At 37.0% G+C, this 15204-nt stretch overlaps 1 protein-coding gene across 5 annotated transcripts in view; it reads left to right on the forward strand.

The window, feature by feature from the left end:
• MECOM (MDS1 and EVI1 complex locus) overlaps positions 1-15204 on the forward strand; it is a 290270-nt gene that overhangs the window by 271291 nt on the left and 3775 nt on the right. For all 5 annotated transcript variants that reach the window (XM_021702564.1, XM_044914885.1, XM_044914895.1 and 2 more), the window contains 6 exons: positions 1142-1308; positions 2376-2453; positions 6797-6966; positions 9318-9462; positions 13179-13415; positions 14267-14450. In XM_021702564.1, coding sequence (XP_021558239.1) covers positions 1142-1308; positions 2376-2453; positions 6797-6966; positions 9318-9462; positions 13179-13415; positions 14267-14450 — 981 coding nt within the window. The remainder of the gene's footprint in view (positions 1-1141; positions 1309-2375; positions 2454-6796; positions 6967-9317; positions 9463-13178; positions 13416-14266; positions 14451-15204) is intronic.

Here is a 15204-nt window from a genome sequence, read left to right on the forward strand (position 1 = left end):
AGGAACACACAGAGTGCATATAGAGTGCAAACACCTTTTTAACAGCTTTCTGAGCTCTCCAGTGGCATAGTGCCTGAGAACCAAATAAGTAATGGGTGAGTTGATTTAACAGGATGGCCTGAGAGTTTGCTTTTCTACTTAAAAATTCAGTAGTAAGCAGCTTCCAAATAAAATATGAACACTAAGGAAACTTAACCTTTTGGGAGGGTTGAAGGAAAGGGGAGAGTCCTTCTAACCGAGGACAGTAAGGATCAAGCTGCCTTTCAAAGTAAATGCCACCCTCCGATTGTGACTGTCAGTTATATGGGCAGATGGACAGAAACTTGAAGATTATAAGCAAAATAAATTAGGTTGTTTGAGGGAAGAATTAGGCAGGATAGTTTTTTAAGATTACTTCTCTAAGAGTGTGGTTAGGCTAACTACTCCCCTTAATAACGCCCGTGCCAAGTTATTATTACATGAAGTCACGATGATATATCATGAGCTGTCATTTCAACTCAGTCTTTGTTCAGAACAAATTAATATTTCATCAAAATTCCTTGTATATGATCCCACTTAAAACTGTAGTATATCCAGATACTAAGTTAACCTAGTCTTAGGCAAAAAACCTCTTACACATTAATTTTTTTCTTTCTGCACTACACATTTGGCTTAAACTATAACTTTGGAACACTTGATGTGTTTTGTGTTGTGAATTCTTCTCGTGGGATGCCATGCTTCCTATGGTTTTTATTACCGAGGCAAGGCATGCAGGACCTTTCCCTATAAGGTCCAGTGTACTATTGATGTCCATAACGTAATGCGAATGTTGTTTCTTAATTTAATAAAAAAGCTTTATTATCACTCAGGTATTTCATTGCTCAGTTCTATATCAAATTATGACAAAATGGCCTAACCAAGGTCTTTTGAAGAAGTTCACCCAGCATTCTATAAGCATGGTTCTACCTTTGTTATTTCCTAAATCAACGAGTCCTCTCGTTATCTGTCAAATATTGGGACACTACAACCTTTTTCTCCAGTCCACCGCATTCAGCAGATTTGATGCTTCCCTTTTCTTAATGATTTTTTGGTTTTCTAGAGATTATTACGGAAGAACAGATGTCAGACTGGTCCTTCATGGTCTTGTGCTCTTGCCTTTCAGATGTCAGCTATTGAAAACATGGCGGAGAAGCTAGAGAGCTTCAGTGCCCTGAAACCGGACGCCAGTGAACTTCTGCAGTCAGTTCCCTCCATGTTCAACTTCAGAGCACCTCCCAATGCCCTGCCGGAGAACCTCCTGCGAAAAGGGAAAGAACGCTACACCTGCAGGTGACCGCAGGGCCCATGACGGCCCACTTTCCCCAAGTCTCCCCTCTGATTGCAAAAACCCTGCTGTTTGTTTTGGAAATTATTCTTGATTGGATGATTAATCGTGACCATGATAGATCTCCAGCACTTCAAAGTACTCTTTATTTAGGGAGATACAAAAATAGTGGTTTTAAAAAATTATTATTAAATGGGAATTTTAACACAGGCCATTTGGTTGTGATAAATGAGGTTGGAAACAGTCCAAATACTTGTTTTACTTTGATATTTATGAATTTTCTTTCACAGTTAATTATTTTCATCCAAAGGTATAATGCTACTGTCTTCGAGCATACATTTATTAATTGTCATGGCATTGAAGAATAAGGCCACTAACAAAGGACGAATAAGGTCGATAAGTGAAGAAAGCTAGTTAATAAGTTTCTTGTTACCTATCAGTATTACAGTAAAGCTTGTTTTTTTTTTTTTTTCTTTTCAATAAATTGTGCTTATAATTTCTGAATTGTCCTCAGAAATTTGTGGCATCTGACTCAGGCATATCAATTTATCTGCTCTTTGGAAAATGTGTCACTTTCTTTCCAGGAAAGCTTTTATAGGAACATACCTTGATGGATGAGGTCTTCGAATCTTGTCTGATCTGATACCGCTCAATGTACAGAGTTGTCACCGCGGCTAACATGTAAAATGAGTTGAAACATTTGAAATCTGTTTACATCAACCCAGAATCACAGACTCTTGTCATTTTTTTATCCCCTTGTCTGGTTCAGTTTTGCGACTATAAAGATACAGAGTTAATAAAAGAGGCGTATGGGGGGTCATCAAAACTGAAGTCTATTTTCATAAACTGCTTGCTTATGCATGAGCAAATTCAAGCAGATCTCATAATGCAGCCTTTATTCATGGAGTTATTTATATCTGTAGAATGGCTTTGTTGCAAATTTTAAATACCAAAGACATGTGAGTTCCATGCAAGATTAATTAAATCAAGAATCAGCATCTGGCTTCTATGTGGCTTGAGTGAAATAAAGTCGATTGTGCTGACTTTCTCTTATAAACATCTTTCATAACAGATACTGTGGCAAGATTTTTCCAAGGTCTGCGAACTTAACACGGCACTTGAGAACCCACACAGGAGAGCAGCCTTACAGGTTTGACAATGATTTTTACTAAATACCTTGGTAAATTTTATGGTAGTTAGAGTGGACGTATTGCCACAATTTTAAAGGAGGCTACTTTTGTGCATGTCTGAATGTATGTCCTTGCAATTTTGAGTCAAAGAGGAATTGGCTGATGGCTAGGATAAAAAATATAAGAGTTCTAATTTTTTAAATCAAGGCTTCTGACATCTCAGTTTAAAAGGTCTAGCAGGATCTGGGATAGAAAAAGCGTTTAAGAGGACGCCTGGGTGGCTCAGTTGGTTAAGCGACTGCCTTCGGCTCAGGTCATGATCCTGGAGTCCCAGAATCGAGTCCCGCATCGGGCTCCCTGCTCGGCAGGGAGTCTGCTTCTCCCTCTGACCCTCCCCCCTCTCATGTGCTTGCTCTCTCTCATTCTCTCTCTCTCAAATAAATAAATAAAATCTTTAAAAAAAAAAAAAAGAAAAAGCGTTTAAGAAATGTTAGCTATTTTTAAAATTACTATTATTATTGTTTTAGAGAGAGAGAGAGTGGGGTGGGGAGGGGCGGAGGGAGAGACAGAGAAAATCTTAAGCAGGTTCCGTGCCCAGTGCAGAGCCCGCCACGGGGCTCATTTTCACCACCCTGAGATCGTGACCTGAGCTGAAATCAAGAGTCAGATTCTTAACCGACTGAGCCACCCAGGCGCCCCCATTTTAAAAATTATTTTAATGTGCTCTCTTCTCAATAATTAGTGCTATGTTAATTGACAGTAATCAGAACATTGCAGCCTTCCTTTCTCAAGCTTTAAATCTCTGTTAGGAGTTGACAAGCTGTGTGTAACTTTATTTCCCTAGGATAGCTAAGTCAGTGTCCCCAGGTCCCATTAGGAGGTTTAAGGAATAAACCTTAAACCTGGAGAGGAGGAAGACTTTGAGGAACTAGGAGGAGAAGAGGTAAAATAGAATATATCATAGGAAGAGGGGCAATTCTAGCAACGATTTCTAAACTACCTCTTAGCTTATTCTGTTAGGTGTCAAGATCAGCCACATGACACATGGGACATGTGTTTAATATTATTGTTTACTAAAGAATGAAGATTATCAAGATCCTCTTCAGTTTTAAAATATAATCTACATTATTTTATGTGCAGTGCTTTGCACATAGTGCTAGGTGTTCATAAATTTTTTTTAAAGAAAACATGTTATTTATCTTAAGTCACATCGTAATTTCATTCTGCTTTGAAATTCTTATGCATTGCATATGCGTAAAATTATTTTTGTCTGCATGCTCACTTTTCCTATTAAAATCAATTATTTTTCAGGTTTCAAAGACTTTCTTACATATAAGGAAAAGAAAATGGGCAGACCAATGAATGCTCATTTGAAGAGAATTGAAATTTTAAGAGAAAACTGGAGGGACTTAAACTCGGAAAATAATAAAGGGTTTTCTTAAATTCTTTACTTTCCTACATGTTTTATAAATTACTAGTCAGAAGTGATACTTTGTATGTAATAGAATAGACTTTGTATAGTAAGTCTCAGAGAGGTATAAAAATGGAAGTTGTTAGGCGATTTCCCTTTTTGAGAAAAATTTCAGATCCCAGGAATTTTGCTTCAGTGAAAGAAAGATTTCAGCACTTACATTTTATTATGACCAAGGATCTGGTATGCAACTATATCATGCTCATTTTGCTCTGTACTTGAATTCAGTGGTTTTATTCTACCCCATAAATGGTATGTGTATTTTTAAAAACACAGGCCAGAATTTTGGCATAGCTAGAGATCTTAAACAATTATTTGTCTAGCTCCTCTGTTTTACAAGTGAAGAAATTCAGATGCACAGATGTTAATTGCCTTCTGTAAAGCCTGTTATTAAAAGATCCAGAATTAAAACCCAGACTTGGACCTGCCATGTCAGAGTTTTTATCTCACACCATGATCTCAAAGGCTCCCATGACCCCTGTGTTTACATCCAAATTCTTAATGAGTGTATTGTTCATGATGTATGTATTAATATAAAGAATTTTTGAAACTTAGGCTCGTAACTACCCACTAACTTATTGGAGCAGAATGCAATGATTTTTTTTTTATTCAGGAGCACTCAAAACATTTTCTACATACATCATGAATTAGAGAGATTTTGCCTTTGACATGCTTCCAGCTTTCTGCTTATATGCAAAGGGGCTTTTCCAAGTCTAATAGACATCATCTACTCTAATAGCGATAAAATCGGCCAATAAGAACATTCTACATAATAATCATCTATTATTTTGTATCTTTCCTCTGCTAATGTACTGGCCAAAAGTTTTGAGTGAAAAATGTTTGATGGGAGTTTTCTCTAGCAGCGTTTTCTAGGTTGTTCGGCTCGGTACAACACAATTGTGCTAATTGTATCATTATTCTCATTGTAGTAGGCCTTGGGAGTCAACAGAGTTATTACAGAGAAGGTCATGACTCATATATATATTTTTTTCAAAAGCAGAGGCTAAAATATTACAACTACAATGAATATGGGGTTTCACGCACTTTTAAATTAATACTGTAAGTGAGGAAAGTTGAGGAGCCTCATCATGCCAGCGCAGTTTTTTAAGGGGGAAAAATTAAATCAGTCTTTGAGTCGGTTTATTGATACTATGCCAAAGTAACTAGTTTAACAGATTTATTTTCCCCACTGAACTAGCTAGACTTCTGGCATCACGTAGGGACAGCCGTAGAAACCCAAACACTTCGAGTGGAATGGGGTGATTTCTGATGTAGAGCACTCGAACCACTGAGTCTACATTCAGAAGTGGGAAGAGAAGGGCCCTTCACATATGGAAGAATAAGTTAAAGATTGTCTGGCTGCTAGGTTAAAAATTTTCACTTAAAAGTCATCTAGAGAAAGCTCATGTTGGTTTTTTTTTTTTTTTTTCAAGCAACACACATACAAAAAACCCCACACAAACAGATAATGTAATCTTTACTTTAAAATGCCAAAGGAGAATACCCCATAAATTGCCACTTTTCTTCTTTATCCATAAGAGCTGAGGAGTAGGCAGTGAGGGGTTACATTTTTATTTATGAATAAAGGAGAACTTCAAAATACCTTATGATTTTTTTTTTTTAATCACATGGAAGGCAGAAACAATTAGCCAACCAATAATAAGTATTTTCCTGGAAAACCGACCTGGTTCAGAAATGCCACAAACTCTGTAAGGACAGAAATGGAAAATTGAGGGGAATAGGAAAAGCAGAGATTAATGAAGACCTTTATTTTATTCCAAAAGGATAATTTAGTGCTACTCTTACTTTCTTTCTTTTTTTTTTTTTAAGATTTTATTTATTTATTTGAGAGAGAGAGAATGAGAGACAGAGAGCACAAGAGGGAAGAGGGCAGAGGGAGAAGCAGACCCTCTGCTGAGCAGGGAGCCCGATGCAGGACTCGATCCCGGGACTCCAGGATCATGACCTGAGCCGAAAGCAGTCGCTTAACCAACTGAGCCACCCAGGCGCCCTCTTACTTTCTTTTTTTAACAGTTTAAAGGTGGGGATGCCTGGGTAGCTCAGTTGGTTAAGCATCTGATTCTTGGTTTCCACTCTGGTCATGATCCCATGGTCCTGGGATTGAGCCCTGCAGCAGACTCCACGTTCTGCTTCTCTCTTTCTCCCTCTCCCTCTGCCCCTCCCCATGCACACACTCTCTCTCTCTCTCTCTCAAATAAATAAATAAATAAATAAGTAAATAAATAAATTCTTAAAAAAACACAGTTTAAAGGTTTTTAGAGTAAAGGTTCTGGGGCCTTGTAATCACTACAGATTATGAAAATCAGTATCTTCGATATCGAGATAAACTATTCACATTGCCTCAGTTTTAAAGGTTTGGAATCTTTACTGCTCTTTTTGAGAAGATAATGGAAGTTTCTTTAGGATTTTCAATTGAGGAAGTGAATTTATTAAGAAATTGTTTAATCAGACTCTGCAGTTTTGAATTTAAGAATGATCTTTTTACTTTATTTGAAGAATACATGAATTTGTTTCATGTTTGTTTACTAAGGATTTATTGGTATTGTCCTAAGCAGAAGGTAAAACCATGCTACTATTTCTTAATGTCCTTAATTTTGTGAAGTTTATCAAAAACATGAAAACTGATGACTCTAATAAATTTGGGACCAATCAAATGGTCAATATTTTACTATGGTTTTTCATAAAGTCATGAAAATCTTTAATGGAATCAAAGTCTGTTGGAATTGAAATCTTGGCTCTGCGAATAGTATTCTTGCCTCTGCCTTTTCTCTAAAATATTTTATGGGTGATAATTTTGGATATCTGGCTTACTAGTCTTGAGAAATATTTTTCGATTTGCTTGCAAATATTTTCTCTGTGTTTATTTTTCAGATGCAAATACTGTGACAGATCCTTTAGCATCTCTTCCAACTTGCAGAGGCATGTTCGTAACATCCACAATAAGGAGAAGCCCTTTAAGTGTCACTTATGTGATAGGTGTTTTGGTCAACAAACCAACTTAGACAGACACCTAAAGAAACATGAGAATGGGAACATGTCTGGTAGGTAATCAGTTGCGTTATGAGGAAGAAGATGGCTAAGATAATCGTGAATAATATTGTACGGCAACTCTACTTTTAAGAAAAGAGATAATTGTGATCTTTCTTCTCTCCTTCCACTTTGACACCAGAAACAGATCCTAAATTTTGCAGTGTGTTTCCCTTTAGATTACAGAATGATGTGATTGTTGAATAATACACAACTCAGGGCCTTATTTGGATTGTTTCTTATTCTCCTGGATTCATCTCAATGGGTAATCTCAAACAAAGAGAACCATGACCCAGTCTCATACGAGACTTATGAATCAGGATTTCCTAAATTGCAGGGAACAATCTTTCCACATATTGGTACAGAATGGGGCCTCCAGGCAGGCAGGAGTTCCAAAGTGGCAGCCCCAGAATATCATGCTCTGAATATTAACTTAGAAACCATGGCTGTTTTTGCAGAGGTCCTACAGTTCAGAGAATATCCCCAGGGTAACTTTTCAGAGATTAGTGATAGAAGATTGTTGACATGATCAGAGCAACCCATAGCAAATGATAGTGGTGTGTGGTTTGGGTCACAAATTCTGATGTAGAATTGAGTTAAAAGTGGCAAAAGAAAACAACAACAACAACTAAAACTAACCTTCCCTTAACTCAGATCTGCCAGCACATAGTTAGCAGAAGAGATGGTAGTTTTTCTTGCCTTTGGCTTCTAAAAGTTAGATAATAAATCATTAATTAATATTTGCCAACTGGCCATGTGTTTGGAGCCACACTGTGCAGCCATAAATTGTTTCAAGAGTATCAGGAAAATGACTTGGGGGCAAGGGAAGGAGCAAGCATGGGGTTCAGGAAAACAGATTTTAAAAACAGGGAAAAGTTGAAGTTGTACAAAGTAGCTATTTTACTTAAGGGAATTTTTTTATTATTAATCCTTCCTCCCCTGTACACAGGCACATGGCTTACGACCTTGGGGGGTTACTACATAGAATTATATTACTGTTCATTTCCCTCTAAGCCAAAAGTCAAATGATTGTGGCTTATGGATACCAGATTTTAGAGACAGAAGTATAAAGCAATCAAAGTCTAATTTGGCCACACTTTCCAACCACGTGCACCCTTACGGCATAATCCCATAATTTTTCTAATCAAACATATTTAGTTTTTGTTTTGTTCTTTTAAGGATTTATTTATTTATTCCAGAGAAAGAGAGAGGGTGGGGGAGAGGGAGTGGAAGAGGGAGAGAGAGAATCTCAAGCAGACTCCCCACTGAGCAAAGAGCCCGATGTGGGGCTCCATCCCAGGACCCCAAGATCATGACCTGAGCTGAAATCGAGAGTTGGCTGCTTAACCGACTGAGCCACCCAGGAGCCCCTAATCAAAAGTATTTTGGAAAATACTTTAAATGAGTTAAAAATGAAAATGTCCAAGTTCAATACTTATTTGTTGACCCAGATTATAACTTTATTCAGCTGAGAGATGTTTTCCCCTCTTATTTTGTTCATCTATAGACTATTAGGATGAACTGTTAGATTGTAGATATCTTGTGGGAAAGGTAAACAGCATGCAGCAAGTGTTGGTATACATTTGACCACATATAAGGTGTCTGTAGTTGTGTAAATTTATAAAAACCTCACAACCATCCTGTGAGAAGGCATTCTGATTCTGATTTTATAGGTAAGGAAGCTGAAGATCATTCGATCATCAGCAGATCCCATATTGTCCTTTTAATGCTATCCCACCTCAGTCTCTGGGCTGGTGTGTTGAGTCTACTGACTGCCTCACGCACCAAATGAGAATACAGAATTTTTGGTATGTTCTCAGTCTTTATTTGGCAACGTACTTTAGCACAGGAGCAATAAATACAGATTGACTGCAACCAGGACTGAGTATACAGTTTCTTCTGGCAGAATCTATTTAAGACTTCTTTATAATTTGCCTCACACTATATCCTCGTTATGTGAGTGAAAATGTTCTCATGTCACAGTGGCAATGGGAGGAAGCTGTGGGTGAAACGTCTTTGGGAGACTGTACCTCATGACTTCAGTGGTTCAAAATATTCCCCAAGGGACTTGAGTCAGCATGGCATGCGGTAATTTGGGAAGACACTGGCCTCCTGAAGTTACCATTATTAATATTCAGAAGAGCCTGTTTTAGGAAACACCGATCAAATGAAGAAGGAATGAGCTTCAAAATAAGTTGCCCTCTCGCACTGGGTGTTATGCACAAACAATGAATCATGGAACACTACATCTAAAACTAATGATGTAATGTATGGGGATTAACATAACAATAAAAAAAAAGGTAAAAAAAAAAATAAGTTGCCCTCTCGGTGGCCGTCTTTTTCTCAAGAGGTTCTCTCCCCTCAGGTACGGCAACATCGTCGCCTCATTCCGAACTGGAAAGTACAGGCGCGATTCTCGATGACAAAGAAGATGCTTACTTCACAGAAATCCGCAATTTCATTGGGAATAGCAACCACAGCAGCCAGTCTCCCAGGAACACAGAGGAGAGGTAAAGCTTTTTAAACTCTCTGATTTCTGAAATCAGCGTGTTCCGAAGAGATTTGCTGTGCTCACTTTCGTGACACTACTGTAACTCCTACCAACGCTGGCTGGCATTTCTTTGGTGCAGATTAAATACCAAATGCTCTTGGGACGCCTGGGTGGCTCAGTCGGTTAAGCAGCTGCCTTCGGCCCAGGTCATGATCCCAGGGTCCTGGGATCGAGTCCCACATCAGGCTCCTTGCTCAGCAGGGAACCTGCTTCTCCCTCTCTCTCCGTCTGCTTGTGCTCTCTCTGTCAAATAAATAAAATCTTTAAAAATAAATAAATAAATAAATAAATAAATAAATAAATAAATAAATACCAAATGCTCTTCTAAGCGCTTTCCGTGTATGAACTAATTTAACTCTCATAGTAGCCCTATGAGGCAGCGACTATTCCTATGTAATATTATCAGTGAAGGAAGGGCGATATCACAGGTTAAATGATGTGCTAGAGGCCACATAAGTGATCAATAAATGGGATTCCACCTGGGCCGTCTGGCCCCAGAGCCCATGCTTTTACCATCATTCTGTTCTGCTTCTCTTGATAACTAATTAGAATATTTTATCAAAACTTGCCAAGCAGAAAGGAAAGCCACCACAGGGATTCAGTTGATTCAGTAGTGGCTGCTATTATATATCATGTGTATATTACAGATAACGTAACTATATGTACCTGTGTGTGTGTATACATACACACACATATATACACACACACATTTGTGTGTATATATGTACATATCTATATATAAAATACCTATTGAATATCATTTAAGTATCTTTTACCTAGAAAGCAGTTGAAACTTCTTGATATGATTCTGTCACTACCTATAGGCTCTCAGGTGGATATTCATTTAATTCCGGCATGCTTGTTTCAGTGAGTACGATTATCCTTGTTTTTAGTGACCTGGTGCCCTGCATTACCACTTGTCATCATCAACATCAAGCATATATGGCTTAATCCCTAAAGAAAAACTTTTAATGCTGCTGCTAATAATAATTAATACTTATCTAGTATTTACATTTTATGTGATGTTAATGAAACATTATTCTACCAAAATTATCAGATTTAATTTTTCTTATCTCTAAGTTATAATTAAATACCTGATATTGAGAACTAGACTTTTTTGAACATAACTATCCAAAAGCCTATTCAATTAGGATGTTGTGTAGTCAATTTTAACGTCAAATGAAATTAATGAGAAAGCTCTATTACTTTTCATCACACCAGTATTATTGTTAGAGTCCTTTATTTTTTGATGCTATTAAAAGTCAAACAATTGTTTTAGGTAGTTTTTACATTAAGCCAAGCTTCAAATAAACATTATTTCCCCAGATAATAAAATTTTATGGACAATTCTGCTCTTCACCTTATTTAGGGGAAAAAGGAGAGGAGATCTGCTATTACATGGCCCTTCCCATCTTCTAAGAAGTCTGATAAGAGCTATGACTTTGTGCAATTGGATGTATCTTTTCCTCTGCTTGCCCATTTGTGTGTGTGTGTGTGCACGCGTGTGTAAAAGAGACACAGAGAGACACAGAGAGAGAGGAGGGAGGGAAGGAGATGAGCAGATGGTCAGAAATACACAGTAGTAAGAACAAGTAAGAGAGTCACCATCTTACATTTTGATAACGACATTTACATGATACAGATAAGAAATGTTGAACAGAAACCACCATTTGGGTTCTGAGATGCCTTTTCAGATTTTCTAGCCCTTACTTGGGGATTTGTGAGCCTGCATATAGCTGCGACATCTGGCTTCAACATGTCCAAACAGCACACACGTAAGAAGACTGAGTCATTTAACTTCCCCCCCTTAACTCCTATCGGGGCTACTTTTGATGAATAATTTATCCCCCATAAACTGCCACATTTGAAAGCATAATTAACAAATAGGTTTTCTTAATCATGTTGGCTTTGTTACTTTTGGTTTTCATCCATGCATTCTTTTGTTCTTTTACTTTTTCTTTCATTTTTAAAAAATAACAGTTTCAATCCATTCAAGCTAGCAAGTTGGCAGTGTATCTGGAAACTAATAATTTATGTCTGTGCAAAACATGTATTCATCATTCTTTGATAAAAGTGGTTAAGAGATTAGCTGTATAAAATGGTTAATGATGATAATACGACTGTTTTTAAGATTTTAACTATGTGCATCTGTCACACCCAACATTGTTTATTTATTTATTTGCCCTGAAAAATCTAAATATTAAATTATACTCATTTTTTTTTACATGGAAAAGTGATGGGGTACATTGCTGATACCTGATCTCCCATAAGCTGAAAAATAGTTCCATTAAATGTGAATAGCATACATTTCTGTAGCAATAACTTAAATTTCAACAAGCTTTCTGAACGTGGGGAAGTGCCTTAACTTCCCTGGTCATATATATGTAAAAAGAGGAGGTTAGGAGGAGACACTCTGTAGTTCAAAGCATTTGTAGTTAATTTGGAACTAAGTTAATTTTGAATTAACAGGGCACCAGGTCACTAAAAAGTTACAATGAAACTTAAATTCAATTATACGTTCTTTTTATTATTTTATTATTTTATTATTTTTATTATTTTTATTTTTTAAGATTTTATTTATTTATTTTAGATAGAGAGAGCAGAAGCAGGGGGAAGGAGAGGGACAAGCAGACTCTGAGCTGAGTGTGGAGACTGACATGGGGGCTCGATCTCAGAATCCTGAGATCATGACTTGAGCCGAAACCAAGAGTCAGGAGCTTAACCGACTGAGCTACCCAGGCACCCCTCAATTTATACATTCTTTATGTTTATTTTTGAAGCCTGAGAAATTTGTTCTACTTTTATAAATGCTCTCAAATACATTAAATTGGGACTTCTATGTAATTAAACCTTTTTTTATAATTAAACTTTTGAATCACATAATACAATCCTTGTGACCACAAACTAAAGTATTACAAATGACTTTTAAAATATAATATTCTTCTTTTGTATCACATTAGACATGCATGCTAAGTAAGCTTCAAAAGATACTTGCACAATTGCATTTTTAGATAATTGCCCACCCCGATGTTCTTCTGGGAAACAGGGAACTTTTTTACATTCAGACCATCAAGGATAATTTGAAAACAGTACAAATAAGTGAGCTTTCAATCACTTCCAAGTTTGAGCAGGATGTCTAAGTGGCGTACACCACAAATGTCACCTAGAAATATCAAATACCGCGTGGTCCCTGACAGCCATCTTAACATTTTCTTTGAACTCCTAGATTCACTTTAGGCGTGTGTGTTCAAGTTTTTATCAGTGTTGTTCAGGAATATGAATTTTCCAGAAACCTATTATCTTAAATGGTGGGCACTTATATGGTAATTAGGTAACATTATGTAGAGAAAACATTTGTAGGCTTTTTATATCATCTATAACAATATCATTTATCAGGCAAAGGTCGGATAAAGAATAGGAGCCTGAGACTGTTTTTCCAGCTCTGCCAGAAGCCCCATTTATCCTCTGAATAATCACCCAATTATTGTTTTCTTCATTTTCTCATTTGTGAAGTTACATTACTTTCCCATGGTTGCCATGAAGCATAAATAATAAAAATTTACTATAGAAGTGCTGAAAATCTAAACTGTTGTTGGGAAGACATGAGAAGAGAGCTAACTGCACGTTTAAAAATAAAAATAATGGGACCTGTTTCTTTTTTTATGCTTTTGAAAGAATGAACGGCAGCCATTTTAAGGATGAGAAAGCTTTGGTGACCAGCCAAAATTCAGATTTACTGGATGATGAAGAAGTAGAAGATGAGGTGTTGTTAGATGAGGAGGATGACGACAACGATATTACTGGAAAAACGGGAAAAGAACCAGGGACAAGCAATTTACATGAAGGAAACCCTGAGGATGACTATGAAGAAGCCAGTGCCCTGGAGATGAGTTGCAAAACGTCCCCAGTGAGGTGAGCACCTGGGGTGACATTAGTAAATAAGTAGGAGTAGATACATATATGGTTGCAATTCCTTCTGCTCTGTTTTTCCATTAGGGCAATATTTCAGGACATGGCAGTTGATGAGTAACGAATCACCAAAAGTACATTTGAATTAGCCAAAGGCATATTTGGTGGATTCATTTTGAATAGGTGAAAACAAGGTAGCCATCAACATAATCCACAAGAATACAAATGCATCGGTATTTGTGGAACCTGATTAACCTGAAATGGGAAGAATAAATGAAAATTAGACGAGTACCCAATCATTTATTTAGACCCTACCTGTAAAACTCCAAGAAAAATAGAGATTTCAACATTACCTAATTCATTCAAAAATCTGGTACGTTATTAGTCAAACAGCAAGATAAATTTCACTTAATTTGATATGTATGTAACCTCTACAGGTAGGTTTTTAAATGGAAAAAAAATGAACCAAATAGTTAAATTTATAGGAATATTCTATTTTCATATGGAGAGTGGATGCTCACTAAATATTATCATCACTGACTTTATTTTAAATGGACATTATAAATCTACAAATTGTATCTCCACTGCATTGCTGACCCCACATTGTTGACTTTAACTCTGCCTCTTATGTACACTTGATTTAGTTATGAGGAGTCTTAAAACAAACAAGTTTTTAAGATACAGTATGTGTAGACACTTTAAAGAACCCAGTAATGAATGCATGCTTCTTGATACTGCAAATATAATACGAAGTTTGACAGCTGTATGGATTCAGATGAAAAGTGATTTGGTTGGATAACAAACTGAGAAAGAAAAAAAAAAACCCTCTGTGCTTTCCCATTCGTTCATTTTAGGTATAAAGAGGAAGAATATAAAACTGGACTTTCTGCCCTAGATCATATAAGGCACTTCACAGATAGCCTCAAAATGAGGAAACTGGAAGATAATCAATATACTGAAGCTGAGCTGTCTTCTTTTAGTGCTTCCCATGTGCCGGAGGAACTTAAACAGCCGTTACACAGAAAGTCCAAATCACAGGTACATGTTCTCCTGCAGCACAGCATCATGGCAACATCGTGCCTCGGGCGCCAAAAGGCAGATAGTCTCTCTGGGCAATACTCTAGAATCTGAACAGGTTCAGATGCTTTACTCAAAATGTTCCTACCTTGACCCTATGACCAAATCCAAAATGGTTAACCAATACAGTCGTGAACATGGCTGCCCTCCGCACAGAGGCTTCCATGAGAAACCTTCTCCTTCAGTAGCTTTTCCTTTACTTTGCAATCTCTTCCTTCTGTAGAGATAGTCCATAATGTTTGCACCTATTTCTGTATGACTTCAGAGTGATTTTCTAATTGCTTTGCCTCTGTAATTCTTGTCAATCTAATTATATTTCCAGACTTCTGGAATGTGAATCCTGCCTTCCATTTTTTTGGTCCCTTATTAAATGTAGTTAATTAACAAGTCATCTAATTATAGCTTTTAGGAGTAAACTGAGGATCAGAGATGAAATGGGTTGCCCAAAGTCTGTAGCAACTTACTGGCAGATCTGGAAATAAAACTGATTAAGTTTTAATTGAATGAATGAATGAACAGTACCCACGTTCATTGGGCTCTACGGCATTCTGTCAGCACTGTGAAAACAAAAATAAATCCATTTAAGTATCTGTAAATACCAATTAAAAGAGCCTCACTTGTTTTATCACAAAATAAAGGAGGTCAGTATTTTCTGGTGACATCCCTACTCAACCACATTGTTCATTTCACTCAGGTCAATCAAAAAAAAAGAAAA

The sequence above is a fragment of the Neomonachus schauinslandi genome, chromosome 1 (genome assembly GCF_002201575.2).
Source record: "Neomonachus schauinslandi chromosome 1, ASM220157v2, whole genome shotgun sequence".
Taxonomy (NCBI): Eukaryota; Metazoa; Chordata; class Mammalia; order Carnivora; family Phocidae; genus Neomonachus; species Neomonachus schauinslandi.